Below are 26796 nucleotides of genomic sequence, written 5' to 3' on the forward strand. Positions count from 1 at the left end.
GCCCCCGGGACAGAACGACGCGGAACCCCGGGAGCCAGGGTCCCCAGCATGATTCTCGGTGAGTGGTCTCCACGACTCTGGGCTCCGGGTACCTGGTTCCTTCTCACTGGGTCATCAACCCCCCCTCACCTCGGCACCGCGGTGACTGCGGCCGCCGGTCTGCCACTCATTCCCCCTCCCCCTTCATCTGGCTGCACATCTGGGAGCCCCTCTTCCTCTCTTCCCCTAGCTGCGGCTTCTCCTAGTAACATAGGGAGGGGCAAGAGGAAGACCGAGAGAGTGAGACCCCCGCCCCATAATGAGAACATTGCGTATTCATGAGGCTCATGAATATTGTAAGACAGTGTAGGAGAGACTGTGGGAGGGGGCTGGTCTGGCCTTGTAGAGTTGCGGTAAAGGTTCTGACCCGTCACCCCCAGCGCCTTCCCCCACCCTTGGCTTAGCCACTCCGACAGCCTTCTGGGCCCAGGATAAGAGGGAAAGGAGGAAGTGGGGGGCGGAGGAAGAAGATACAGGGTGTAGCTTCGAGGTGAGTGCGGTGGGAGGTGGGAACCTGACGGGTGAAGATAAGGGGGCTGGGTAAAAGAGCGGGTGGGAAACTGTCCATCCCGGGCTTTTGCGGCTTAGATCCTGTCTCCGCAGCCATCCTGCCCCGACACGCTGGGACCTGCCCCTCTCTCCCTGAGCCGGCTGCCTGGGCCCTTCTTCCTCTCTTCCTTCTTTCTTTCCACCCCAGCCGTGGGTCGAGGGTTACAGGAGACCAAGGAGAGAAGGAAAGTCAGAGTGGGGGAAGGGTAGTCCCGCTGGGCTCTGAGAGCCAGCCCGTTCAGCCTTGGCCACCCCATCTTCATGACCTACATCGAGAAGGGAGCCCCAGGGATGGGGGAGGAGAGGGCCTAGCTGTACTCAGGACTCCCGCAGCAGCCCCTGCCCACAACCCTGCTGCCACAGCAGTGCAGGGCCTGTTATGACCTCTGCCCTCCACCCTGGCTAGGCCGGTTCCAGGGCCTTGTTTATTGTGAAGCCCCCTACCACTCTCAGACACCTGTGGTCTCCCTGCCCCCACTGAGGATACGTGGCTCTGTGCTAATGCCCAAAGGCTGAACTCTATCCCTTGTCTTCATCCCTCTCCCAAGACTCTGCCTGTTGTTTTCTTCTTTCCATTAACTGTATATCCTCACTAGTCCCCTGCTCCACTCTACCCTCCTTCCTCCATCTAGCTGTTGTGTGGTCTCAGCCTCTCTCACGACTTTTATGCCTTGCCTCCCTCCAGCTGGCCAACCATCATAGCTATTTAAATGAATGAGAGAACGAAGTTGTGGGTGTCTGTCACCTCCCTCTACCCCAAGGCTGTCTCTAGTAGGTGGTCGGCCTTCTAACTCCAGGAGACACCCCCCAACACAGTTTAGACTCAGGACCCTAACACACAGGCTCCACATTCTGCCTGTAGAAGCTATAGCATGCTTGCCCAGAACATGCCAGGCTAAGCCTTGTTTGCCCTAGTCCCAAAAAACTAGGTGTCAGACCTGGAAGACCCCTGCCAACACCCAGCCACCAGAAGACTGAATCCAAATTCTCTGACATTGGACCCTGCTACCAACTGGCCCCAACCATCTCTTTGGAGGACACGGTAATTAACTCCCTCCAATTGCCAAGTCCACAGAGGGGTGGGAACCTACTGGTGCCCCATTCAGCTTAGCTCCCCCCAACCCCTTAAATCCCAACCCTCTTAAGAAGGAAAAGAGGGAGGAAACTGCCTGCCAGGACTCAAGACTCACCTTCAGAATCATACTAAGGTGTTCGGGTCTGAATGCTAAGGTCACTGAGTCCTCTACAAGGCAGCACTGGAGGAACCCTAAGATGGCCGTACTCAGTTCAGCTGAATGTGGTGGCTCATGCCTATGATCCCAGCAGGTTGAGGGAGAAGGTTTTTGGGAGTTGAAGCTAAAGAATGAGTTCATGGCCAGAGTGGCTACAGAGTGAGAACTCATCTCAAAACAAAATTAAAGCACACAGGCGAATCAGGGCCTCAAGGTTCCAGACAGTAGTTCTGAGTTCAGATTCCCTGGGCTGCCATCATACTTTGCAACTAAGTCCCTGGTTTAGTGAGGGGAAAATGCCTGGAGAGGGAGAGAGGGCTCTTCCGTTCGGGTGGGGAAGATTTCCTAAATCTCTGCAATAGGCCCCTCCTATCCTAGGCACCACCTCCCTCAAAGCCCCACCCCCACCCACATATACCCTGAGGTTATTAGGGCTGGTAGTTTGAGTTGTGCACAATCACCCCCTTGTCTCTTTCATCTTTGACTTCAAAGCCTTTCCAGCCTTTTGCCTGCCTTCTGCCAGGATGAAGGAACTGAGGCAGAGGGGACAGATTCACTGGACTTGACCCAAAGGATAAGAAGCAAAAGTTCAAGCCTCCCCCCACCCCACTACCCTAACCCTAATTTTGACCATTTCTGAGGAAAAAGCTAAAATGCCTGAAGGAAAACAGGTGGTTAAAGATGAAATCTGCCTCTTTTTTGCCTCAGAAGATGGTTCCCCTCTTAGCCTCATGAGGTCCCTGTCACCATGATTTCTGTCTCATACCAGTGAGATAGTCACTAACTCACAGCCCTACCCTAAAACCTTCCCTGCTCCCGCCCTACCCAGATGAGCCACTCCCAGAGCAGACTCACCCAAGCTGTTCCTATTCTCTACTTCAAGCCTGCCCAGCCCACCTAAGAAAGCCCAGGGGCCATGGCACAGGACCTAGCCACGTCTTTTAGGGGAGGACGGGGAAAAAAGCAGCTCTTGCTAAGATGCAGGAAGCTGGATATGGCTTAACTGTGGGATACTGAATGCAAAAAGTACCCAGGGCTGAACAAGCTTTAGAGATGGACAGGTGGATTCAGACCAAGAGACTGCAAGCTCACCCTTGGAAACTGTCTTGAATAGAACGGGTTAATGATCCCCTAGGGATTGAGGGTGGGGCTCTGTCTGCTGGAGGTAATTACTCTAATGAGCTTCCCTCTAGAGTAGCCTGCCCTAGCCAGACCCTAACTCCTCCCAACCCCACCTAACCTTCTCTTCCTACTACCTTGCTGCAGCCCTCACCTCCCACTGACAAAAGCCTTGGACTTACTCCTTCTTTCCCAACCCTTCCTCTTTTCCTGTCTCCCTTATCCAGTCTACCCTTAGAAGCATGATGCTTGAAAACCTTACTCTGGAATGAGACACATTCAAGTTCCCCACTAGCTGTGTGACCTTGGTCTAGTAACACCCGTCATCCAAACCAGCTGTCATTTATCATAAAAGAATTCATTTATTCAGCAAACATTTATTGAGTGCTCACTGTGTCATGCCAGCACTTTACACAGACTCATTCAATCCCGTCATCAACTCTGGGAGGCAGGTACTGTTGTACTGGTTTGACAGATGAGAAATGAGACTGAGCCAGTCAGAAAAACCAGCTACTCACCCAGTTAGTGCACAGTGAAACCGTCTCATGGGAGATTGTTTATATAAAGTCCTGTCAATGAATAAGCCTCAGGAAGCTGGAGAAGTGGCTCAGCAGTTAACAGCACTTGCTGCTCCAGCAGAAGACTTGAGTTGGGTTTCAATACCTACATTGCAGCTTACAACCAACCCTTAATTCCAGTTCCAGGGGATCCAGCTCCCTCTCCTGGCCTCTGGGGGTACCAGGTACACACAGGGTACATTTTTATACCTGTAAGCAAAACACTCATACACATAAAAATAATTAAAGCTTCTTTAAAATTTTGCCAATTTTGGTAGTGTACACCTCCCAGGACTGTGGAGACAGAGGCAAGCAGATCTCTGTGAGTTTAAGGTCAGCCTGGTCTGCATAGTGACGTAGTGAGTGCCAGGACAATAGGACAGAGACAGAGACGAGACAGAGAACAGTAAGCTTCAGAAAATGACAACTATTTTTCTCAGAAAACAGTAGGTGAGCCTGCGGTTTCAAACCAAGAAACCTGGAGCTTCCTTGGAGCGGGAGGGCAGTAAAGCCTTCCATGGGATAGGCAAGTGCTCCACCACTGAGCTTCAACCTCAGCTCTGAAGAGCCTGGTTTCTGCTCACCCAATTCTTAAGATGCTATCTGCTCCTCTCCCACCTCAGATTTCAGAGTGGAGGAGCCATGAGAATCCGGGGACAGCCTTTCAGCAGTTGCCCACTTCCCCGCTTCCCTCACTCTGCCCTCATCTCACGCCTTTATCCCACCTCACTTCTCACCCAGACCCTGTTCCACATCAGTTCCAGGGAGCTGAGTGGCTTCTGTCTGTTCTCCTCCATCTCACCTCCTGTAAAGCTAAATGAGGACTCCACACCCAGGAAAAGCAAGGAATTGCTTTCCCCATTCTCTGCTTAAACCAGATGCGAGCCTGTGCTCAGCCCTCCGATTCAGCGTTAAATGAGAGCCCTCTGGGAGCAATGTAGCAGAGGAAGAATTTGCTAGAGTGCGACAGATCTTGATTTGATTCTCAGCCCTGGATACCCAAGGCTGTGTGGCATCAGCCAAGTTTTTTAACCTCTCTGAGTCCCAGTCTCCTTACATGCTGAGTGGAAGAAATAACACTGGCTACTTCACTGACTCGAAGCCATCTCCCAGACTGCCCCATCTCCAAGCTTACATCAGATAAGACTCCGGCTCATTGCCTGTCACATAGCAGTTCTTCGAATGTTTCTCTGTGGCTTTTTCTGGAACTCATCTCCCTCCTCTAAAATGGATTTGGGAGTGGGATCCTAGAGAGTTGACAGCCAGGGACAAGGTCAAGGAGCCAAGCCATAGTGTGGATGTGCCAGCCCTGAACCAGCTGCTGGGAGTGGGAGCATGGGACAGACACTTCGAGCACTCGGGTTTCTCTCACCATTCCTGAGCCTCGTTAAGGTTGCCCTGGTGTGCCAGGCAGTGAGAAAGGGTGGGGCACAGAGGAGAGGCCCAAGAGGACAGACCAGAAGGAAGAGATGATCAGTGTGTCTGTCCCTGTCTTCATCTTTCTCACCTTATGGTCTCTGCCCGAGGGTCTTCCTGTCCTCACCTAGGTCTTCATCTTGCCTGTCAGGTTTTAAACTCCCTTCCCACTCTCCAATCCTTCCTCTTCTGTGCCTGTTCCATTTCTAGTCACCTATTCCTGCCTCTGCCACTTTCCCACGTATTCTGTCTCTCTGTCCTTCTGTCTTGTCTCTCTCTGTCTCTGCCCCCCCACACACACACCATCCTAAATATGAAGGTAACACAGGCATTCAGACGCCCAACAGTTCAAAGGCCAAAGGCAAACATCCTAGCCTCTCCTTCAGGCCTTAGAATTTAGAAACCAAGCTCCCAGCAGCCTTAACCCCTGTCTGCCTCAGGCACACTGGCCTCCAATGTTGGCATTGGGTGAAAGAAACAGACCCCTCCAGACCTTTCTGGACCTCATTCTCCACCCCCAGCTGTGCCTGAGCCCTCCCCACCCCCTCCCTCTCTCCTCAGATTCCCCTAATCCCTGCTCCCCCGCCCTCCCCTCTGCCCCACTTTTCCAGGACTCTGATTGGCTGATTCTACTCACTGGGCTGGGGGAGGGGGATGGTAAAGGAAGGGGGCAGAGGGCAGAACCAAGGGAAGGGGACGCTGTCAGGCCCAGGCCCCTAGGGGGCCAGGGCCAGGCCACTGCCTGGGGGCAGCAAGTGCCAGCTACAGAAGGTATGACAGGGGTGAGTCAATGGAGGGACAAGAAAGGATCCTGGGGACCCATTACACTAAGAAGGTCAAGGGAGGTTTAGGGCCAGGCAGGCAGTCTCTTGGTCTGGCCTTTGTTTCAGAAACCCCTGCAGCTGGCAGAGGGTGCTGGAGTTGTAGAGGGCAGCAGGAATTGCCCAACTGATTGACTATAACCGCTTCAGAAGGAACTTGGGCCAGCGGAAACCCTGAGGGTCCTGAGTACCTTCAAGCTGGGTCCTCTGGAACCTGGTAGAGCTTCCTCCAGGACTCCAGGGGGAGGAGAAGACTTCTGGGGTGGTACTGAATGGCTGGCTGGACTTTCATTTCCCCTTGGGGTCACATGCAGGCCCTCCTCTCATAGAGGCGGTGGCCATGGTTCCTCTTGCAAAGCTGGAACTGAGCCTGCCCGGTGAGACAATGAGGTCTGGTAGAACCGAGGGGGGCTACAGAAGATTCAGAGCAAATGGCACCCAGAGGTGGCAACTATTTTTCAGGAACAGCATTGTGACTTAGGGAGCCAGATGCAGCAGCCTCCTCTGAATCCAGGCTTCGGTGTCCCCTTCTGGACAGTGGGATAAGTCACCCACTTGACTCTAATCTGGGGATATGACAAACCTCCAGACACACAAAGAACTCCAGACCAGAGGAAGAAGCCTGGAATTCAGAGTAGATCCAGTGATAGACTGTCTGCAGAAGAGGTCTAGGCCTTTCTTGGGTCTGCAAAAAGCCTGAAGGGCTTGGGGAAGGAGGATGCAGAAGGGGGAAGTGAAAACCACCCCCAATGGAAGACCAGCCTGTGTCCCTAGGCCCACAGTGGATCTGTTCCTTGAGCAGCAGCAGCCAGGGGAGCACATATGTACACTCTGGACGCACACTTCTGAAAGCCTCAGCAAGTAGCATCGTGTACTTGGGTGGGGTTCCCAAGCTCAGTTTTTCTACCCCACAGAATGTTTTCTCTGCCCTTCAGGCAGCCTGAGCCGGGCTGGGCCTCTCCCTCTGCTCCGGCAGCCCCCCATCATGCAGCCCCCAATGGACCTTAAGCAGATCCTGCCCTTCCCACTGGAGCCAGCCCCAACCCTGGGCCTCTTCAGCAACTACAGCACAGTGAGTATTGTCTCTCTCCCTTGCCCCACGCCTATGAACACCCTCACTCCCAGTCTACCCCTGTGTGTTCCTTCTCGGCCTAACTCGTTCTCACTTCCTGTGACCCTGTGTTCCTCATGTCTAGTCACTGCATACAGCCAAGCATTGCTGGCTTTCTGATGCTATAGTTACTTGCGATGAAAACAGTGTGTGTGCTGAGTTCTGTCTGCCACCCAGACACTACTCTGTTCCCCTCAGTGAAGTGCTCAGCCATCCAGAGAATAAGGAGGCCTAAGTGGTAGTGCTGTAGGAAGTCAAAGAGCTGAGGATGCTGGGTTTGGAAAGAGCCAAGGGGCAAGAAGCATGGCTGTGAGTGTTTTCTTTTGTATGCATGTGCCTGTGTGTGTGTGTGTGTGTGTGAGAGAGAGAGAGAGAGAGAGAGAGAGAGAGAGAGAGAGAGAGCTTGTGTTCTGGTACATGCAACACACATGCCACTGTACAAGTGTGGGGGGCAGTGTTATGTGGGCCCTGGGGGTCAAACTGATCGTCAGAGTTACTCTGCCTCTTCTTTTTTTTTTTTTTTTTTTAACCATCTCCAGCCTTCCAGAGTACACAACTGGGTGGGTAGAACCAGTTCGTTGTTGGAAGGATGGTGAGGTCTTCTATATTTAAAAGGAAAGGAAACAAGGTTGGGGGAGTGCCTTGATAAGACTTGTGATTCAGGAAGATGAGGGTGGTAGCCAGTAAAGGGGACAAACCTGGAGGAGGTTGTCTGGTCTTACAAGCCTAAATGGGCAGTAAGACTGGGGAGAAGAGGAAGAGGGTGAGCTAATCATAAGTCCAGGGCTCAGGCCTCTGGGAGGCCTGAAACCACCCCTGACGGAGACAGCCTAGCAAGGTAGACACTGGTATTTCTGTTTGACAAATAGGGTCAGAAGCTGAGGCTCAGAAGCATTTAGTAACTGATAGATGTTGGTTGACATCGTATGAGCCTACGATGTAATTCAAACAAGCCCTGGGTTTGATCCCTGGGTTTGTAATTCAAACATGCTGCATAAATGAGGTGAGGCGGAGCACACTCTTAGCTCCAACACTCAGGAGGTCAAGATCGGGGATCAGAAGTTCAAGGTCATCCTCAGCCTGGTATACTTGATCCCCCCTTGTCCAGAGAGAGAGAGAAAGAGAGGTCAGCAGCTCATAGCTGCAACCTCCAAATGCCTCCTAGAAACCTAAGGCAGCCTTTGCAATGTACTCTGACTCTCACAGAGGGTTTGTCGTCACATCTCAACTTTTGCAGCATCCTTTGGGGAGGCTGGTGACATTAGCTTCATTTTACAGATGAGGGAACCTAGCACTGACTGTAAAAATAGCAATGACCTAGACCCGTGCTAACAGTGGGGTAAACAGAAGACAGCTTATCCTCAGCGAACTTATATCAGGAGATAGGCATGTATGCATCAAAGCAGAAGAAAGGTTATAACTATTGTCACAGAAACACTAACAAGGATGTGATATCAGCACACACAAGGCAGAGGCAAAAAGATCAGGAGTTTTACTTTCAGTCACATAACAAGTTTCAGGCCTAGGATTCATGAGACCTTGTCTCAAAAAAAAAAAAACAAAGTGGGTGAAGGGGCTTGAAAGACAGCTCAGTGGTAAATAACTTGCCTAGCATGAGTGAAGCCCTACATTCAGTTCCCAGCACTGTCAAAAATAAATAAAGCAATTTAATAATAATAATAATAAAGAACTGAACACATACCATATGCTCATAACTGTACCCAGTGTTGAGGCATAGAAGTCAGTTGGTCACTGCTGGTAGGGAGCCCATGTTTTATCAGGAATAATAGCAAGTTAACTATAACCCTGATGAAGAGCCCTGTTGAAAGCATCTAGTTTACATGGGAGCACAAGGGATATCAAGATGAATCTGCTGGATGTATGGGGACCTAAAGACCCAACTGGAGTTAAGCAGGGCAAAAAGCAGAAGAAAAAGACTTAATCTAGCTGAGACAAGGACCTTTTTGTTTGTTTTAGTTTTTGGTGTGAAGAATCATTAGTAATTTTTATTTTGTATTGCTTTGTTTTGTTTTCAAAATAAGGTCTTACTGTGTGGCCAAGTCTGGTTCCAAACTCTTGGGGATTCTCCTGTCTAAGCCCCCCATGTACTAGAATTTCAGATATGTGTCACAACCCACAGAATATTCAGAGTTGTAAAAGCGGCCTTAGAGAAGAGCTGGAGAGAGAGCTCATTCTGATGCCCTTCAGAGGACCTCAATTTGATTCCCAGAATCCTCATGGCAGCTTATAACCTTCTGTAACTCCAGTCCCAGGAGATCTGGTACCTTCTAATGGCTTCAGAGGACACCAGGCATGCATGTGGGGCACATACAAACATGCAGACAACATACTTGATACAAAACCTGGTTTGACAGCACATACCTTTAATCCCAACAACTGGGAAGCAGAGACAGGTGGATCTCTGTGAGTTCGAAGCCAGCCTGGTAGGCATAGTCAGTTCTAGGATAATCACAGCTACATAAAGAGACCCTGTCTCAAAAAAAAAAAAAAAACCTCTACGAAAACAATTCATACACATAAAATAAAGCAGAATAAAATAAAATGAAGAAGGATCATATCAGATTGAATCAAATCACATGAACTATAGCTAAAAAGAATCATTTGGGAAAGTGCATGTGACCTGGTGTGATTAACTGAAGGGCAGGAAATGCTGTCCTCTATCTACCATAGTCTCAGGCTCCACAGCCCAGGAATTGTCCCCATCTATAGAAGAAACAAAGAGGTTAAATGACTCATCTGAGACTCATCTTTAGTCCACTCGTGTAAATATGTTTTGTTTCTTGTATTGTTTGTTTCTCTGGGTTTTGCCTCTGCCTTTGTAAGGTCGGGCTTACAGGCATATGCCTGCTATCCCATCCAACTATAGCCTAGGGTTTCTTTCACTCTTTTTCTTTTTCTTTTTCTTTTTCTTCTTCTTTTTTTTTTTTTTTTTGCCAGCATTTTCATGTACTCTCAAGTATTTAAATTATATATAAGCATTCTTTTTTTTAATTGGGGGAGGAAGTCTTTCTCTTTATTGTATTTACTTATAGTGTCTGTATGGGGCAATATTATTGTGCCAATGTGTGAGAAGGTCAGAGAACAAGGTTGGGAGGCAGTTCTCTCTTTCCATTGTGGGTTTGGGGCTTGAACTCAAGGTGTTAGGGGTTGATGGCAATCACTTTCATTCACTCAGCCATTTTGATGTCCCTACACTGGAATTTCTGACTCCCATAGTTCCATGGGGCCACTGCTTCTAGTGGAGCTAGTCAAAGCCCTGAGCAGGGCAAGCTGAGGCTGTAGCTCAGAAGTAGAACTCTTTAAAAACAATTTTTGTTGGTTTTGTTTGTTGAGGTTCTGTTTTGTTTGGTTTGGTTTGGTTGAATATTTATTTATTTTACTTATATGAGTACACTCTAGCTGTCTTCAGACACAGCAGAAGAGAACATCAGATCTCATTACAAATGTGATTGCTGGAAACTGAACTCAAAACCTCTGGAAGAGTAACCAGTGCTCTTAACCACTAAGCCATCTTTCCAGCCCCCAGGTTGGTTGTTTTTGGTTTTGTTTTGTTTTTTTTTTAATATTATTTATTTAATGTATATGAGTACACTGTCAATATCTTTAGACACACCAGAAGAGGGCACCAAGATCCCATTACAGATGGTTGTGAGCCACCATGTGGTTGCTGGGAATTGAACTCAGGACCTCTGGAAGAGCAGTCAGTGCTCTTAACTGCTGAACCATCTCTCCGGCCACAGGTTGGTTTTTTGAGGCAGGGTTTTTGTGTGTAACCCTGGCTGACCTGGAGCTTACCTCATGTGGGTTCTAGGAATGGAACTCAGGTGATGTGTTCTTTGGTAGAGTATCTGGTACTCAACCACTAAAGCATCTCTCCAGCTGCCTCAGACGTCAGCTTTTGCCTATGATGCATAAAGTCCTTGGTTCAATCCTCAGGATTAACATTAAAGAGAAAAATTATTAATAATAAAAGAGTTGGGCATGGTAATTACACCTGTAACTGTAGAACTCAAGAGACAGAAGTAGGAAGGATGTTCCAGGCACACCAGAGCTACCTAGCAAGACAATCAAAAAAAACTGCTGAGATGGCTTAATAGGTCTAAGGTACATGCCATGCAAACCTGGTGACCCGAGTTTGATCCCTAAAACCAACAGAAATGGAAGAAGTAATTCCACAAGTAATTCCATCATATGCACACCATATGTGCACATATCCCCATGTGATAATACAGGAAAATTAAAAACTTAAAGCTAGGCCTGGTAGCACTGGCCTGCAATGTCAGCTGTCCTAGAAGCTGAGGCATAGGACTGGAGCCAAATTAAAAAACAAAAAAACAAAAAACTAAGGTGGAAGGATTACAAGTTCAAGGCCAGCTTGGTCTACAGAATGAGACTTTTGAACAAAATTGAAGGGGCAATGGGGGGGGGGGGGGAAGGTAGCTCAGCGGGTAAGATGCTTTCCATAAAGCCTGAAGACCTGAGTTCTTTTCTTTTTTTATTTTAGGATTTACTTATTTATTTATTTATTTATTTATTTATTTATTTTAAGTACACTGTAGCTGTCTTCAGACACACCAGAAGAGGGTATCAGATTGCATTACAGATGGTCGTGAGCCACCATGTGGTTGCTGGAATTTGAACTCAGGACCTTTGGAAGGGCAGTCAGTGCTCTTAACCATTGAGCCATCTCTCCAGCCCAAGACCTGAGTTCTACTCCAGGGACCCACATGATGGAAGGAAGAACTTATTCCTGCACACACACACACACACACACACACACACACACACACACACATAGAAATTAAAATGTAATTTAAAAAAAGAAAAGAGCAAGGTATAAAATACCAGGTACTGTTTATAAAACTAAAAGAGGGAGCATGATTGTATGTGAGTTCTGGAATGTCAACAGGATGGATACCCGATAAATTGCAAATGATGCCCCTTGGTGGTTGAAAGAGAAATTGCAGTTAGGAACAGAGACATGTTTTTAAGATTGGTTTTTACTATTTGAGAATATGTTTATACATGTATAAGCTTGTACAGTTGAGTGCAGGTGCCTTGGGAATGCAGATGTGTCAGATCCTCTTGGAACTGAAATTACAAGCTGTTGTGAGCCACTTCATGTAGTTACTGGGATCAGACCTTGGATCCTATAGCACAGAGCAGCACATATTCTTAATTAACTGAATCAGCTCTCTAGCCTGAGAGGTAGGGTCCGGTTTTTTGTTTTTTTTTTTTTTTTTTTTTTTTTTGGTTTGGTTGGTGGTTGGTTGGTTTTTTTGTTTTTGTTTTGTTTGTTTAAGACAAGGTCTGACTTCATAGCCCTGGCTGCCCTAGAATTCACAGCGATCTACCCACCTCTGCTTCACTAGCACTGAGATTAAAGATACCTCACTTGGCTCTGAGGCAGTTTTTTGGTTTTGCTTTTTATACATTTAGTTATTCAAGGATGGGGAGATGGCTCAGTAGTTAAGAACGGTTATTGATCTTGTAGAGGACCCATTTGGTTCTCAACTCACAACAATTTATGACTCCAGTTCTAAGGAATTTGATTGCCTCTTCTGACCTCCATGGATATCAGGCACATACATAGTGTACAGACAGACACACACATGCAGATGAAAATATTCATTTGAAAATATTGTTATCAATAATATTTATTATTTTATTTCTGTATGTAGGTGCAGGTGCAAGTGTGGAGGTTAGAAGAGAGATTAGGGATTAGGAGTTGATTCTCTCCTACCTAAAGTCTCTGATATAGGGATCAAACTTAGGTTATTAAGTCTGACAGCCAGTGCTTCCATCTGCTGAGCCACCTCCCCAGACAAAGATGTACATTTTATTATATTGTCATCTCTTGTCATTCATGAGCACTGCATCCAGGACCCCAAGAGTGACAAGCCTGTGGATGGTAAAGTCCCTTGTATAAAGTAACCCAATATTTATAAATAACCCACGTATCTGCTATTCTTTGAATTGATTCTGGTCATTTTTGGTACCCATTAGAAATGTATTGTTTAGGGGATAATGACATGAGAATACAAGACTGGGGATGGCTAGATGGCTCCATGGGTGAGGGTGCTTGCTGCCAAGTGTGAGAGCTTGGGTTTGGTCTCTCAGACCTTCATAGTCAAAGAGAACTGATTCTTACAGGTTGTCCTGACTCTCACAAGCACACTGTGGCATGAATGTGTACATGAGAGGTCTAACACACACACACACACACACACACACGTAATAAAAAATATTTTTTAAAAAATTTGTACATGTTTAATACAGCCATGATTTTTTTTCAAATATTTTCTGCATACCATCAGTTTAACCCACAAGCTTGGAACTCAGAACATTGGAGAGTCAACTCATACCCTTTAGTATTTTGAATACTTTTGTTTTATCAAGCTTATTTGGCTGGTTTTTAAGGTGTATTAGTATTGTGTACATGTGCATATATTATCTATAGCATGTGGATGGAGGCAAGGGGGCAGTTCCTGAACATTGGTTCTCTCCATGGTGAGTTCCAAGTCTTCAGAACTGGGTAACAACTGCTCATACCATCAAAGTTGTCTCTTTGGCCACCCCTTATTTTTGGCTTTTTGGGGGAAATGAGGGGACAAGGTTTCTCTGTAGATCTTTGGCTGTCCCAGAACTCATAGAGATCTGCCTGCTTCTGCCTTCCAAGTGCTGGGATTAAGGGCATGTGCCACCACTGCCCGTCTATTTTTGGATTTTTGAGACAGTGTCTCACTATATAGTTCTGGCTAGTGGCTAGCCTGAAACTTAGTATTGTAGATCAGGCTAACCTCAAATTTGTGGAGATCCTCTTGTCTCTGCCTCCCAAGTAATTTGAACCACCCTGTCCAGACTAGGAGAGTTTTCTTGTTTTGGTTTGGTTTTGGGGACAAGTTTTTACTATGTAGCCCAGGCTGGCCTCCAACTCACAAAGATTCTTATACTTTAGGCTTCTGGGTGCTGGGATTCCAAGCATGAACTTCTTTTTATTATATTATCTATCTGTCTGTCTGTCAATTCATCCATCCATCCATTCATCTATCTATTTATCTAGACAGGCCTTTCTATATAGGCCTAACTGGTCTGTAACTCTCTCTCTCTCTAGACCAAGCTAGCCTCAAACAGAGACCCATTTGCCTCTCCCTCCTGAGTACTGGGATTAAAAACCTGCACCACCATTCCAGCCCTATACTTTATTTATTTATTGTGAGGGTGGGGGTGGAAATGTGTACATACATACCACAGCATGCATGTGGGAATCAGAGAAAAGATTGTGGGAATTAGTCCCCTTCTGTCCGCTGAGATTTCTTCCTTCTATTGCATAGGTTCTGGGAATTGAACTTAGGTCATCAGACTTGGCAGCAGATGTTTACCTAGTGAGCCGTCTATACACACACACACACATACACCCTTTATAAGTGAAATATACAGAGTGCCTCAAAATATGTTTGGGAGCCAGGTGTGGTAGTTTAGCATCCAGACAAGAGGTTCACCATGAACTTCTAGACAGCCTGGGATACATGGTGAGTTCCTTCCGGGCCAGCCTGAACTAAAGTAAAACTTTGCTACTGACAAAGAGTGAAGCCTGGGAATGCAGCTCAGTGGTAGAGTCCTAATGTGTGAGACCATGTGTTCAGGCCCCGATACCTCAGAAGGAGTGAGTATAAATAGACCTGGGAGTGTTGCAGGGAGGCAGACAGCATGACTGTCAGCATCTGACCAACAATGTGAACGGAGGCTGCAAAATGCTTGCTTTATAAACGTAGGCAAGTAAATCATTTAAGCATCCCAAACCTTACATTTACCAACTATAGGATAAATATTGGTCAGGTCTGTAATCACAGCACCTAAAAGGCTGAGGCAGGAAGATCACAAGTTCAAGGATAGATTGGGCTACCTAGTGAGACTGTGGAACAAGCAAACATGGGGGCAGAGGGACATAATAGTACAAATTCACCAGGCCCTGTGAATTGTATTACAAAATCATAATGCCTAGCACTGAGTTAATGTCCGGTCAGAGCTTTGCCACCTGATTGCTGTTATTTAAGGGAAAGGAGAGAAAGGACGGTTGGATGACCAAGACCGTGGCCTTGGGAAATAAGCTGAATTGGGTGGTGGGAACAGGAGAAGGCTCTAGCCAAAGAAACAGAGCCAGCAGCTGGAAGTGTTAGGGAGGTAAGTAGGGCTGCTCCGTAGAGGTGGAGAGGACAAGAGAGAGTATCTGGTTGCATGACAGTTCAGATTCTGCAGAGCAATGAGGGCTGCAGAAATGCTGCACACCAGCCTCTCAGAAGGTCTTGTTCAGCTGCTAAGTCCATGGCTTTGGAGTCAGGCTGCTCAGGTTTAAATTCAAATCCCGGTCCGGCAACTTACTAGCTTATGACCTTGAGCAAATCATCTAACCTCTCTAAACCCCCAGTTCCTTCTTCTATAAAGATAATAATAGTACTTACTTCAAATCGCAGTTGTGATGATTAAATTAGATAATCCAAGCAAAGAGCCCAGTGCAGAGCTAGCACATTCCAAGGGCTCAATCGACAGTAAGTGGTGGTGGTGGAATTATGGCAGTTTCTCCCTGTGGATTAGTATCTCTCTCTTTCTCTCCTACATGAGCAGTTGCTGCCCCTCAGACATTTGCATTATTATCTTTACTCGTTCTTCCCACGCTCAGTCCATTGTTTGCCTTTGCCATTGGACATCCATCTGTCTCCCAAAGCTGGCTTTTCTCCTATCAGTATCCAGCTTCACTTATCTCTCTGGTCACTGCCCTGGGTAGATGGGCACTATGAGACCCAGAGGTTGAGTGAGGCCTTGCCCAAGGAAAATGAAGTGACCTAGCCATAGGGAAATCTTTGGCCTTCTCGATACTACCCCACTTAACCACCAGAGGGCAGTAAGTGCACGAAGCGTAGCTCTGGGAACCTGGTTCTGGGGCAGGTGGAGAACCCAGAAGAGGTAAAAAGAGGTTAAGTGGCAACGTCCACCACTCTAAAGTCTCTTCTGCCTCAGGCAGCCCTCGGCTCCACTGACCAGAGAACTTGCCCAGAATCTTCGGTACCGGGGTTGGCTTTCCACCCATGTGAGCGAAGTGACTTGTTAAAAGCAAGTAGAGATTGTGTATAGAGAAAGCTGGGAAAGCGTTGTATAGGAAAAGTTGTCAGCAGAGAATGGCGGATCAGGGTAGAAGGGTGAAAGAAAGGACAATGTCTGAGCTAGACAAACACGATCATGCATAGGACTGGTGCGGTCACTGGACCCAGGAAGGAACCCAAGTGCTGGTGGCCGAGGTCATCAGGTCAATGCCCCTGCCGCTTGGCCAAGAGGCCCTAGACCGGAACAAGGTCTTTCCTGGAAGCAGTGTCTGGTCGCGGTCCCTAGCTTTCTCTGCTGGAGCCCCCTAGCCTCCCTCTTCTGTGCCCTGTCCCCGCCCCCGTTCCTGGACCGCCCTCGGCCCCGCCTCCAGGGCGGGCTCCGGACGGACCGGCGCCGCCTCCCCTCCTCCCAACCAGCCGGGCCTCACAGCCCCGAGCCGCCCGGGCAACGAGCGCCGTGTCTCCGGCCCGCCCGGCGGGCCAGGCTCGGCCCCCGCCTGGGTCTGCCGCTCCGGGCCATGGAACCAGGGCCACCAGGCCCCCGCAGGGTAAGCCACCAGCCCTTCCCTCCCCGCCTCCGCGGCTGCCGCAGCGCCCCCCCACCTCATCCCCGCCCGCCCTGCGGGGCCGGCCACCTCTCCTCTCGCCCAGTCCTCGGCTGTCGCCCATCCCCCACGCGGCGCGGCCCTCACCGATCTCTGAAGCCCAACTGGCGCCCCCCCCACTACTGCCACCTTGTTGGATACGCTAGCCTCTGCTTCCCAGGTCCTTGGAATCCCCCAAATCTCAGACTTGTCATCAGTCCTATACCTACCTTTATATCACCATGCTGCCCAGACCTCTCTTCTCCTGCCTTGCCCTCTTCCCAGAAGTCCTTCCCCACCAACTCCCACCTGCTCTTTGGACACCCTCAGCTCCCTCTTTTCCTTGTCAGTCCTGTCTGCTCCTCAGGTCTTTCCATCCCTGCCATTCCACCCCTTTCTCTCATCGCCTTCTTTTGAGGGGTGGGTGGGGTAGGAAAATGGGTGGTTGAACGAGGGGCAGTGGGTTCCATCCTATAAAGGGCAGCTAGAGGAAACCTAATCATAACAGGCCCCCTCCTGCTCCTGATCTGGTTTCCCTCCTCCTTGCCCTTCCCTCCTTGCCTGATTCGTTTCGCCCAGCTTCAGGGAGCCTTTCCCCTTCACCACTGTTGGAGGGCAGGTGGGAGGGGACTGCTTTGGAGAGTTTTCCAGGGTGTGTCTAGGCCAGTATCATAAGGAAGGGTCTCTAAAATGAAATGGGTCTTCAGAGATGCCAGCCTCCACCTTTCCCTAGGGAGCCTTCATCTAGGTCACCGGGGCCTCCTGACCTTGGTCTAGAGGAGCACCTCAATGGCTCACATTCCACCTACTTGGGGATGGGGCCCTGAGCCTTCACCTTCAACCAGCTGTCTCCCCAGTCCCTAGAAGAAAGAGTGGGGCAGGCTAGCTTGGCTCCCTCCATTTCTTGTTCCACTCCCCAAACTGCTCACTCCTGAGGAGGGATCTGGGTGGAACCTAGACTTTTAGGGGATGGAGACTGGAATAATCAGTCCACAACTCATCCTTGGGATTCTTGGCCTTAGTCCTTCCTGGGAATTGGCTGGGAGTGATGGTACAGACAGAACCAGGACTGCTTTCTCCTCTCCATCCTATTTTCTCCCTACTGTTTTTATGCGACTTAGGTTTCCTGGCCCAGATTAGGTTTCTGTTTGGGCGGAATTCCCATTCCCCACCCAGTGCTTGAGGAAGCCCAGGGCTCACGAGAACCCTGGGGCAGGATTAGGTGGGGGATGTCTCTGAAAAAAGAAGGACTGAGGCCTGGAGGCTAGAAGCTGAGAACAGCAATCTGTCTCCCCTCTCTGGTTTTAAAGCCTGCCTCCAACTTTCTGCCAAACATATCATACATTTGTACAGATAAACACACAGCTGAAGATTACACAACCTGACCATCCGCAGTGTCAGCAAAGCCCCCAATGAAGAAATGTTGATCTTCAAATGATACACACAGAATGTGGCACACGTTCTCACATCAACCATTCACGCACTGATGGAAGGCTGTCTAATGCTCGTGTGTATGAGCGTGCACGCACACACACACACACACACACACACACACACACACACACGTATGCTCTCTCTGTCTCTCTCCCTCTCTCTCTCTCCCCACCCCCACTCTGACTTTTCCCTATATGTGATTGGGGCTTTCAAGAAGTTTGTGGGAGGTGAAGACAGCCACTAACTAGGAGGGGCTGCTTCTGGCCAAGGGCAGGCTAAGAGACTGACACTTGTCACACAGATTATCAGTCATGGTTCCAATATCCACTCCTACCAAAATGGGACAAACATAGGTCAGCACTCAGTTCACTGGGGCCCTGAAACCCCATTCCTGATAAATAGAAACTTCAACCAGCTGGAGAGATGCCTGGGAGAAGCAGGAAAAAGATTCATGTTCTCTATCCCTCATATTGTCTCATGGAAAATCCTAAAACCTAAGCAAAGAGAGAGATTCAAGTGAGTTGCTAAGGACCACTGAGTCACCAGCAAACATGTCTTAGTCCCCTCCCTTTGGAGGATAAGGTTTCAGTCCTGAGTTGTTCTAAGACATCCCAGCTATACCTAGTCTTTGTAACCCAGCTGCATTCCAGGCTCTCCCCTCCCTGGGATAGGGGCAGAACTGCTCAGAATAGCTGTTTCTGTGCCTTTGGCCCTTTTAACTGTATTCCTTGATATCAGAAGTCCTCAGAGACAATCCTGTCCTTTTCCCTGCTCATATGTACTCTTGACAGGAGACTGCAAGGCATCTTCTGATCCAGGGTAAAGCAGGAAAGGTTCCCAATCCCACCAAGTCCAATGGCTCTGCTGTGAAGCCTTGCTAATGCTGATAGTAAAGAGAAGGTTCAGAAGGTCCTGGGTTCCCTCAGACCATATCAGTTATTCCCATCCTCCTCCCCATTCTTCAATAGAACCACCAATTCTCTCCCAGGTTCCTGTTTCCTGTTAGAAGCTACTGACTTACAGCGACCTAGAACCTAAATGTGTTAGGATGGGCCCAGAGATGGGAAACTGGGAAAATCTGTCTCTTGGGACCAAAAGCTGCACTTGACAGACAGTTGTACCCCAGAATAGGGCCAGAAGGATTCAGGAGCCCTAGAACCTTTCTCTGATGCTTTGGGACTGCCTATCAGTGGCTTTGGACAGGTTGGCCTCACTGTAAAAGATAGGCCAAAGAAACAGAGTTGAGCCTTCATGGTGTATGGTAAATCTGAGTAATGGTCCAGGTCCAACTTGCAGCTCTGCTGTTCATGATGTGACCTTGGACTTCTACTTCCTATGAAATGGGAGCATTGGGGGGAGGGAAATAGGGGTGACAGATGAACTTGTGCAGGAGTTCCTAACTCATCCTACCCAACATTCACAGATGGACCCTGTACAGAAGGCTGTGCTCTCCCACACGTTTGGAGGACCTCTGCTCAAGACCAAGCGGCCAGTCATTTCCTGTAATGTCTGTCAAATCCGCTTCAATTCTCAGGTAAGAAGCCATTTCCTTCTGGCAAGCAGGGTGGGCACCCATGGGACCTTGAGGGAGAGCAAGTACTGGTGGTTTTGAGTGAGGGGCAGTAACTAAGGGAATACTGGGGGGAAAACAGAGTGGGAACCCTAGGAAGAAGGTGGCAGGAATGGGTGGAAGGCTGGTGAGAGAGGCTAGTGTATGCTGTGCCTTTTGTTTGCTTTTTGGTTTGTTTGATGCTGGGTTCTTTTGTGCAGTCCTGGCTGTCTTGGAACTCGGTCTGTAGACCAAGCTAGTCTCACATTGAGGGATCTATCTGCCTGCCTCTGGGTCTCTCTACATAGCCCTGGCTGGCCAGGAACTCATTTGCATGCACTACCATAAAAGCCCAGTTTCCAGCTCCTTTTTCTATTTTTTTTATTTTGAGGCATGGCTTCAGAAATTCCCCAAGCTGGCCTCTACCTTACTATAGCCTGGACAGGTCTTGAACTTTCAATCCACATATCTCAGCCTTATAAGTAGCTATTACAAGCCTGTGCCACCAGGCTTGAATATTGCCGTGTGTTCTGGCAGGAAGGAGACAAATCCTCTAAGGCTGGCCCTTCTCTCCCTCGGGGCTAGAGCATTCCCTGCTCAGAGTACCTGGAAACAAGGAGTCAGGGAAGGTGTGTGGGCTCTAACCTTCCATCTGTAGGTGCTGAGTTTGACCTCACTGGCTCTCTACAGAACCTAGTTCCCCTTTGGCATCTACTGAACTGCTCTTCCCACTTCACCCCAACCTCCCACATTCCTTCTCTTTCTACTCCTTTCTAACCTCTCTCCAAATCACATTGAAAGTCTGAGACTTTTCTCATGAGTATAAGCCTCTCAGATTTTCTCCCTCTAGAGCTCCATTGGGATATCTTTTTAGGTACAGACTTCGTAGGGGTGCAGGCTCTAAAAGTTTTAGGAGAAAAACAGCAGAGCCTTATTCTGTTGGGGGGATGGGGGAAGACATGTTCGTTTTTCTACCCAGCACATGTATACACATGCACAGGCATCCTATCCAGCAGGGCCCTGCACACCACTGCTCTACTCCTGTCAATTTTGTTTCCAGGTCCATTCACACCTTCATTTTTACCCCTGTTTAGGTGACATTGTGACTCTAATATTATACATTCTTAGTGGTGGCACAAATGGGAGAGAAGGGTTTGGGCAGGTAGTAGGTAGGTGGAGCCAGAACCAAAAACTAGCATCAGGCCTCGTTGCTTAGACTCCAGGCATCCTCTCTTCCAATGCTGACTCCACTTGGTAGTAGAGGGAACAAGACTGGAAGGGTAGAAAGCCAATAACAGACAGCTCTCCCCTTTTTTGTGTCCTCCCTTTTCCTCCCCCATAAAGTTTCTCTGTTTGGACAGCTGTCTCTGCTGCTGTCTCCTGTCTCCAGAGCTGGGCTTGAGTCCAGGGTTCTCCTGGGTGTCCACAGAGAGAGGCTTGAGGGAAAATTAGGCCTAGATTAGGGAAGTATCAGGACAGAGCCAGTGAAACAGCAGAGCAGGATCCCAGGCAAAAGAGGAACTCAGACACCTGGGATCCAAGATGCCTATTAGTTTTGTGTTCTACCTCCCCCAGCTCAGCATTCTCTTACAGGCTTGAAGCTCCCCTTCCTCTACTCAAGACTAGACAGGGGGCCTGAGTCATCAGCCAGGTCCTGGGTGTGGTGGTGGAGTACAGACTGGACTAGGCCAGGGCCCAGATTCCCAGGGACTAAAGCTTGAGAAACCCATCTGAGCCACAGCAATAAGCAGGCATGTCAGCATGGGCTCTACACTGCAGCCTGCTGAGGCCACCCTGAGACCTGAAGGAGCTCTGTGGGGTGTAGTAGATGAAAGGTGATCTCTGTGTTCTTCCTCCATTCTTGAAGAGCCAGGCTGAGGCGCACTACAAGGGTAATCGCCATGCCCGAAGAGTCAAAGGCATTGAAGCTGCCAAAACCCGAGGCAGGGAACCTAGTGTCCGGGAATCAGGAGATCCAGCTCCAGCAGGCAACACCCCTCCAAGTGGGGATGGTGTAACCCCTCGTCCAGGTGTGTCTGAATCCCCCCTCACACTTCTCAGCTGATCCCTGTCTTTCCTGATTCCCAGAACACCCCCTCTGCTCCTCTTCTCCCTCAGTCCCCATTCCCACCCAAGGTGAGTCCTGGAGCCAAGCATAGTGATGTCAAAATTCCATCCTGTCACCCCACCCACCCCTGCCTCAGCTCTTCTCAACAGAGTCCCCACTGTCTGTCCTCTCCACTGCCCAGTGACTCAGCAAGGGGCTAGGGTGAGGCCACCTGGCAGGCATCCCCAGGAGCAGGGAGACGTCCACTTGGTCCAGATGAAGCCCCTCTGTGCTAGCCAGGCTTCCCTGAACCATGTGCTCAAGAGATTCCCTAAATGATCTTGGGTAGACTTGTGGACTTAGAGCCAAGTTAAGAAAGATAAACTTTTTTAAAGAAAAATCTTTTTAAGTTCTTTTTTTGCTTTACAGAAAGCAATTCTGCAATTCCTTTCCCCTCATGGCTGATAGCAGTCCTCAACCCTAGTTCCAAGGAACTGGGACTGAGAGGATATGGGGACAGAAGACTATCAGCCATCCCCCACCCTGGGATTACCACATCAGATATCAGTCATGGCCAACTCCAGAGAGACCTAACATCCCCCTGTCCTCATTTCCTCAGTCTGGCTTGTCTTTTTTGCCCCACCCTAAAAATAATGAGAAACAAGTCTCTATAACAGCAGTTTGAAACCCCCCACTGTAACTACACCACACACAGGCAAACAGACACACAGAACCACCCTCTGACATTCCAAGATCTGGGGCCAGGCCTGAGTTCTAATTGTGCTCTGGCTGATTCTGAGCCTGATCATCTTGGTTCAGTTCATTAGCACTAGTATAAAATAAGGACAGGTAGAGTTGGTGACAGTTAACATTTCTTAGCAACTGTTGTTATAGATGCTTCATTTAGTCCCTGCACACTTTCTGAGGACATGGGGTAGATCGTGTACCCACACCTATTTTATAAGCTATGACATCCTGTCCAGTTTGGGATGAGGATATATGTCTGGCTTGAGATGAAGATGGAAGATGTTGTTAAATGAGTAGAAGACACAAAGGATGGATCGTAGGATGGACAAGCACATGCCTGCAGGGGTTAAGAATTCTTCCACCTCCTTCTCCCACCACAACCCTCCCCGTGACCCGGAAACTGGATCATCTGTTGGAGCAAAAGTGGGAGTGCTAGAGTTTCCCCTGCAGAAGCAAAAGCCCAGTGCAAAGGCCTGGGGCCTGTGCATCTTTAATCAAACCATGAATTATAGAGCAGCCTGGATCCCTGCTTCTTCCCTCTTTGGTTCTTATTTCTGTTTCCCTCTGCTATGCTTACATCTACGTCTCCTGACTTTCCCTCCTCCTCATTCTGCACCTTCCCGGTGCTCTGTTGTGTGCCTCCTTGAGGGTCAGGCAAGACTTTGGGAAGGATGGTCCTGGCAGGAAGCCCAGGCTACCCCGCCTCCACCCCACCCCACTCCAGGTTATGATGGGATGAATCCTTGATGTCTGCCTTTTACCCCTGGCTGAGCAGGGTACCTGTTTTACCCTAAAGGTAGCCTGGTAGAGAGAGCCTTCCTCGGCTACCCTCAGCTTTGGGGGAGAGAGCCAGGCATTGCAATCACACACCCAGCCAGTGGCAGCTGCAAAGACTTTGGCTGTGGCCCAGGACATGAGAACTTGCATGTTGTAACAGGGTGGGGACTGGGCCCTTACTCTCAAGGAAATAGGAGTGGACCTCCGCATGAAGAGCCATTTGGGATGACCCCATGTTTCTCCCACAACAGTTTCCATGGAGAATGGCCTGGGTCCAGCCCCAGGATCCCCAGAGAAACAGCCTGGCTCCCCATCTCCTCCCAGTGTTCCAGAGTCTGGACAGGGTGTAACCAAGGGTGAAGGGGGAACTTCAGTCCCAGCTTCCCTGCCTGGGGGTAGCAAAGAAGAAGAGGAAAAGGCTAAGCGTCTGCTCTACTGTGCACTGTGCAAGGTGGCTGTGAACTCCCTGTCCCAGCTTGAGGCACATAACAAAGGTATGGGTCCTCCTAAGAAGTCTTCTGTCCTCCGCTCACTTTCACCCCCACTCTGCGTCCTAACTCCCCTGTCTCCCAGCATTGCTGAGTCCTCTAAGACCTACCAGTGTGTCTTCTTTCCCAGACATCTCTCCTGTTCCTTAGCCTCTTGCTTCCTAATTCACCTTCACCTTCCCTCAGACCCATTTGAGCTAGAAGGGCCCCCATAAGACTCCAAATAAATCCCACACTTGCCTCATTTCTTTACACATTATAACTGGGAAGGTGGACATTTGAGGCCTGTTAGGCCTGTAGAATTTTTTAATTGCCCTCACCTCCTATCTCTGTGGGCCAGGTACTAAGCACAAGACAATTTTGGAGGCCCGAAGTGGGCTGGGACCCATCAAAGCTTACCCTCGGTTGGGGCCTCCCACTCCTGGGGAACCAGAGGCTCCTGCCCAGGACCGAACCTTCCACTGTGAGATCTGCAATGTCAAGGTCAATTCGGAGGTCCAGCTGAAACAGGTATGCCCTACATCCATCCCAGGGTATCTGAATAGTTTGACCCACTGAAAGGAAGGGAACTTGGGTAAGGACCACTCAGAAGGAAGTATGGTCCAGTGAATTAGCAATGGCCCTGCCTCTGGGGATTACTCTTTGCTGAAAGCTCACAGCCCACTACCCACTGCACCACAGCACATCTCCAGCAGGAGGCACCGAGATGGCGTGGCTGGGAAGCCCAACCCTCTACTGAGCCGGCACAAGAAGCCTAGGGGCGCTGCAGAGCTGGCGGTGAGGCCTGGATGCTTGGGAAATGGGCTATGGGAGGACCCAGGAAAGCTTGAAAGGGATCTGGGCAAGCTGGCAGAGGTTGGGGTTGCTGGATTACTGGCCCAACCTCTGTCCCCATCTTTCTGCCTGCTGCAGGGCACGCTGACTTTCTCGAAGGAGCTGCCCAAGTCCCTGGCCGGTGGCCTGCTCCCCAGCCCCCTAGCGGTGGCTGCGGTGATGGCTGCTGCAGCAGGCTCTCCGTTGTCCCTGCGCCCAGCTCCAGCTGCACCTCTTCTGCAGGGACCACCGATCACACACCCTCTACTCCACCCTGCCCCAGGACCCATCCGAACTGCGCACGGACCCATCCTCTTCTCCCCTTACTGACCTCAACCCTGAACCCCTCCCATTGAATCCCCCACCTCCAGCCGGGACCCAGGTCTCCGGGCTCCCAGCCCGCCCCTCCTCCCGGCGCTCCCTGAATGGTCTCTCCTTCCCCCCACCCCGAGGTACGGGGTTCCAGGAAAGGGGAGGGGTAGCGGGGGAGGGGGGCTTCAGAAGGGGGGGAACACCCCAGATCTCAGGGAACCCCGCCCCCTGCCCTTCCCTCTCCCCTAGAAAAGAGGGGGGCCGTCTCACCCCGAGCCCCCTCGGAGACACCCCCTCCCAAAAGCCATGTCCATCCAACCCTTCCTCTCCAAACCTAGCACAAAACGGGGTTCACAAGCCATGGTCGGGGCCCGGGGGGAGAACATGGATTTTCTTGGCAATAAGCGGACTCTGGGACTCCGGCTCCCCTACTCCAAACTAAAGCGCTTCCGTGAACAACCCCGTCCTCCGCAGGAGGAGGGGAACAGGCGGGATCCTGGGTCCCTCGTAAGCACTTTGGTTTTACCGCCTGCAACCTCACTGTGCCCGCCCCGCATCATGCCCCAGCCCCAGGTCCAGTCGGGCCCATCGCAGGGGGCAGCACTTGGGGGCATCTCAGGCACTTGGGTGGGACCAAGGAGATGCCCTCATAGATCCTTCCCTCGCCTTCTTCTTCCCCAGTCCGGGTTCCATTCTTTTCACCAGCACCCATCGCCCAAGAGGTACCAAGGGGGGCAAGGGGTGTTCAGTCCAAGCCCACCCCCGCCTCGCCTTCCGCAAAACTGTGAGCAAAAAGCAATAGAAGCCTCGCCCCCGCCCCGATCCATCCCTTTCCGCAGGATTTGCCGTCTGTAGCCTCCCCATTCCAGTTCCTAGACCTCATGGCTGCCCCCTCCCGTGACACCTCCACTGCACAACTCGGGCGGGGGCGTGACCCCCCAACCCGTCCCTTCTGTGGTTTCCGTGTGGTCAGTCCTTCCAGCCGCCGACCCAGGATGGGGACCGGCCCCCACTGGCCCTCCCCTCCCCATGGACTCTTTCTGCTTGACAATGTAGCAAACCCCCTTCCTCTTTCTCTCCTTGACAATAAAGTCTAGATTTGTTCTGCCCTCCCGCCCAGGATTCAGACTGTCTTTGCTTGCTGTTTGCGTAGCGATTTGCTCGGAAGATGTGTCTTTTGGTGATGAAATCCGACACCTAAGGAGGGAGACCAAAAAAATGAGATTGGGAATTCTGTGTAAAGCCAGCAGAAACTTCCAGTCCCTGTCTAGCTCGTATAAACTTAGCTAGAAAGAAATCATTTCAACTTCCTGTCTCAGGCTATCGCTGAAGCTGTTGAGAATTCCCTAAAACTCCACTAGGCGGCGCTAAAAGTCTTCCTTTCAATGTTTCAAGTCTAGTGTAGGGTCTAAACCCAAACGACCCAGACTTTTGTGTCTGTTGGGAATCCATGCCAACAGGTCAGGCCGAGGAAGGAGAGATGGGTCTCATATACTTATTCTTGATCATACATTGTCCTGTATGAAGATCTTTCCTGATCTACAAATCCAACAAGCAGGCTTGAGCCTTTTTAAGGTTCCTTTGAGACCTCCTATATACAAGACCACCAAGGCTGTACCATCTGCAGATCTGCTACAATACTCTCTCATCAGGCCCCAGATGGCCTGTAGCTTGAGGCACTTGGTGCCCTGAAGGGTGCCCCCACAACCCCAGAATCCAGTCCAAATGCATAGTCTCAAGAACACAACCCTCAACCCCGTGCCATCTAGCTCTAATGGACAACAGGCAAGAAAAAACAAACTCAGACTCAAATTCAGAGTCTTTGCTGGTCCTTTGACCGGTCATCTTTCTCACATCTCTCCCCACTTCCCTGTCTTGCAGAATACAGAAGCAGGGAAGGTAGGATGTTGAGAGAGGGAAGTAGGGGCCCCTAGGTTTATCAACTGAAGTGGGGCCCCAGCAAGTAGGGTTTTTAGTTTGCAGCTCATAAAAATGGGGAGGGGGAGACTGGGGCTAGAGGAATGGCTAACTAGTTAAGAGCCAGTGCTCTTCAGAGAACCCAGATTCAATTCCCAGCAC

The 26796-nt window shown here is 49.7% G+C and overlaps 1 protein-coding gene across 3 annotated transcripts; it reads left to right on the top strand.

Moving 5' to 3' along the window:
• On the top strand, positions 1 to 25825 carry ZNF385A (zinc finger protein 385A). 3 transcript variants are annotated; one of them, XM_080939426.1, is made up of 8 exons: positions 1 to 58; positions 6669 to 6805; positions 19408 to 19518; positions 21401 to 21563; positions 23356 to 23598; positions 23933 to 24102; positions 24274 to 24369; positions 24505 to 25825. In XM_080939426.1, exons 1-8 carry the CDS (start codon positions 49 to 51, stop codon positions 24733 to 24735), a joined length of 1161 nt encoding a protein of 386 aa, XP_080795552.1. In that variant the 5' UTR covers positions 1 to 48; the 3' UTR covers positions 24736 to 25825. The 3 variants fall into 3 exon arrangements, with proteins under 3 accessions (XP_080795552.1, XP_080795550.1, XP_080795551.1); XM_080939424.1 differs by lacking the exon at positions 1 to 58 and adding an exon at positions 5570 to 5683; XM_080939425.1 differs by lacking the exon at positions 1 to 58 and adding an exon at positions 5588 to 5694.
• Positions 25826 to 26796: the final 971 nt, after the last annotated feature.

Source organism: Micromys minutus (assembly GCF_963924665.1).
Source record: "Micromys minutus genome assembly, chromosome: 27".
Lineage (NCBI taxonomy): Eukaryota > Metazoa > Chordata > Mammalia > Rodentia > Muridae > Micromys > Micromys minutus.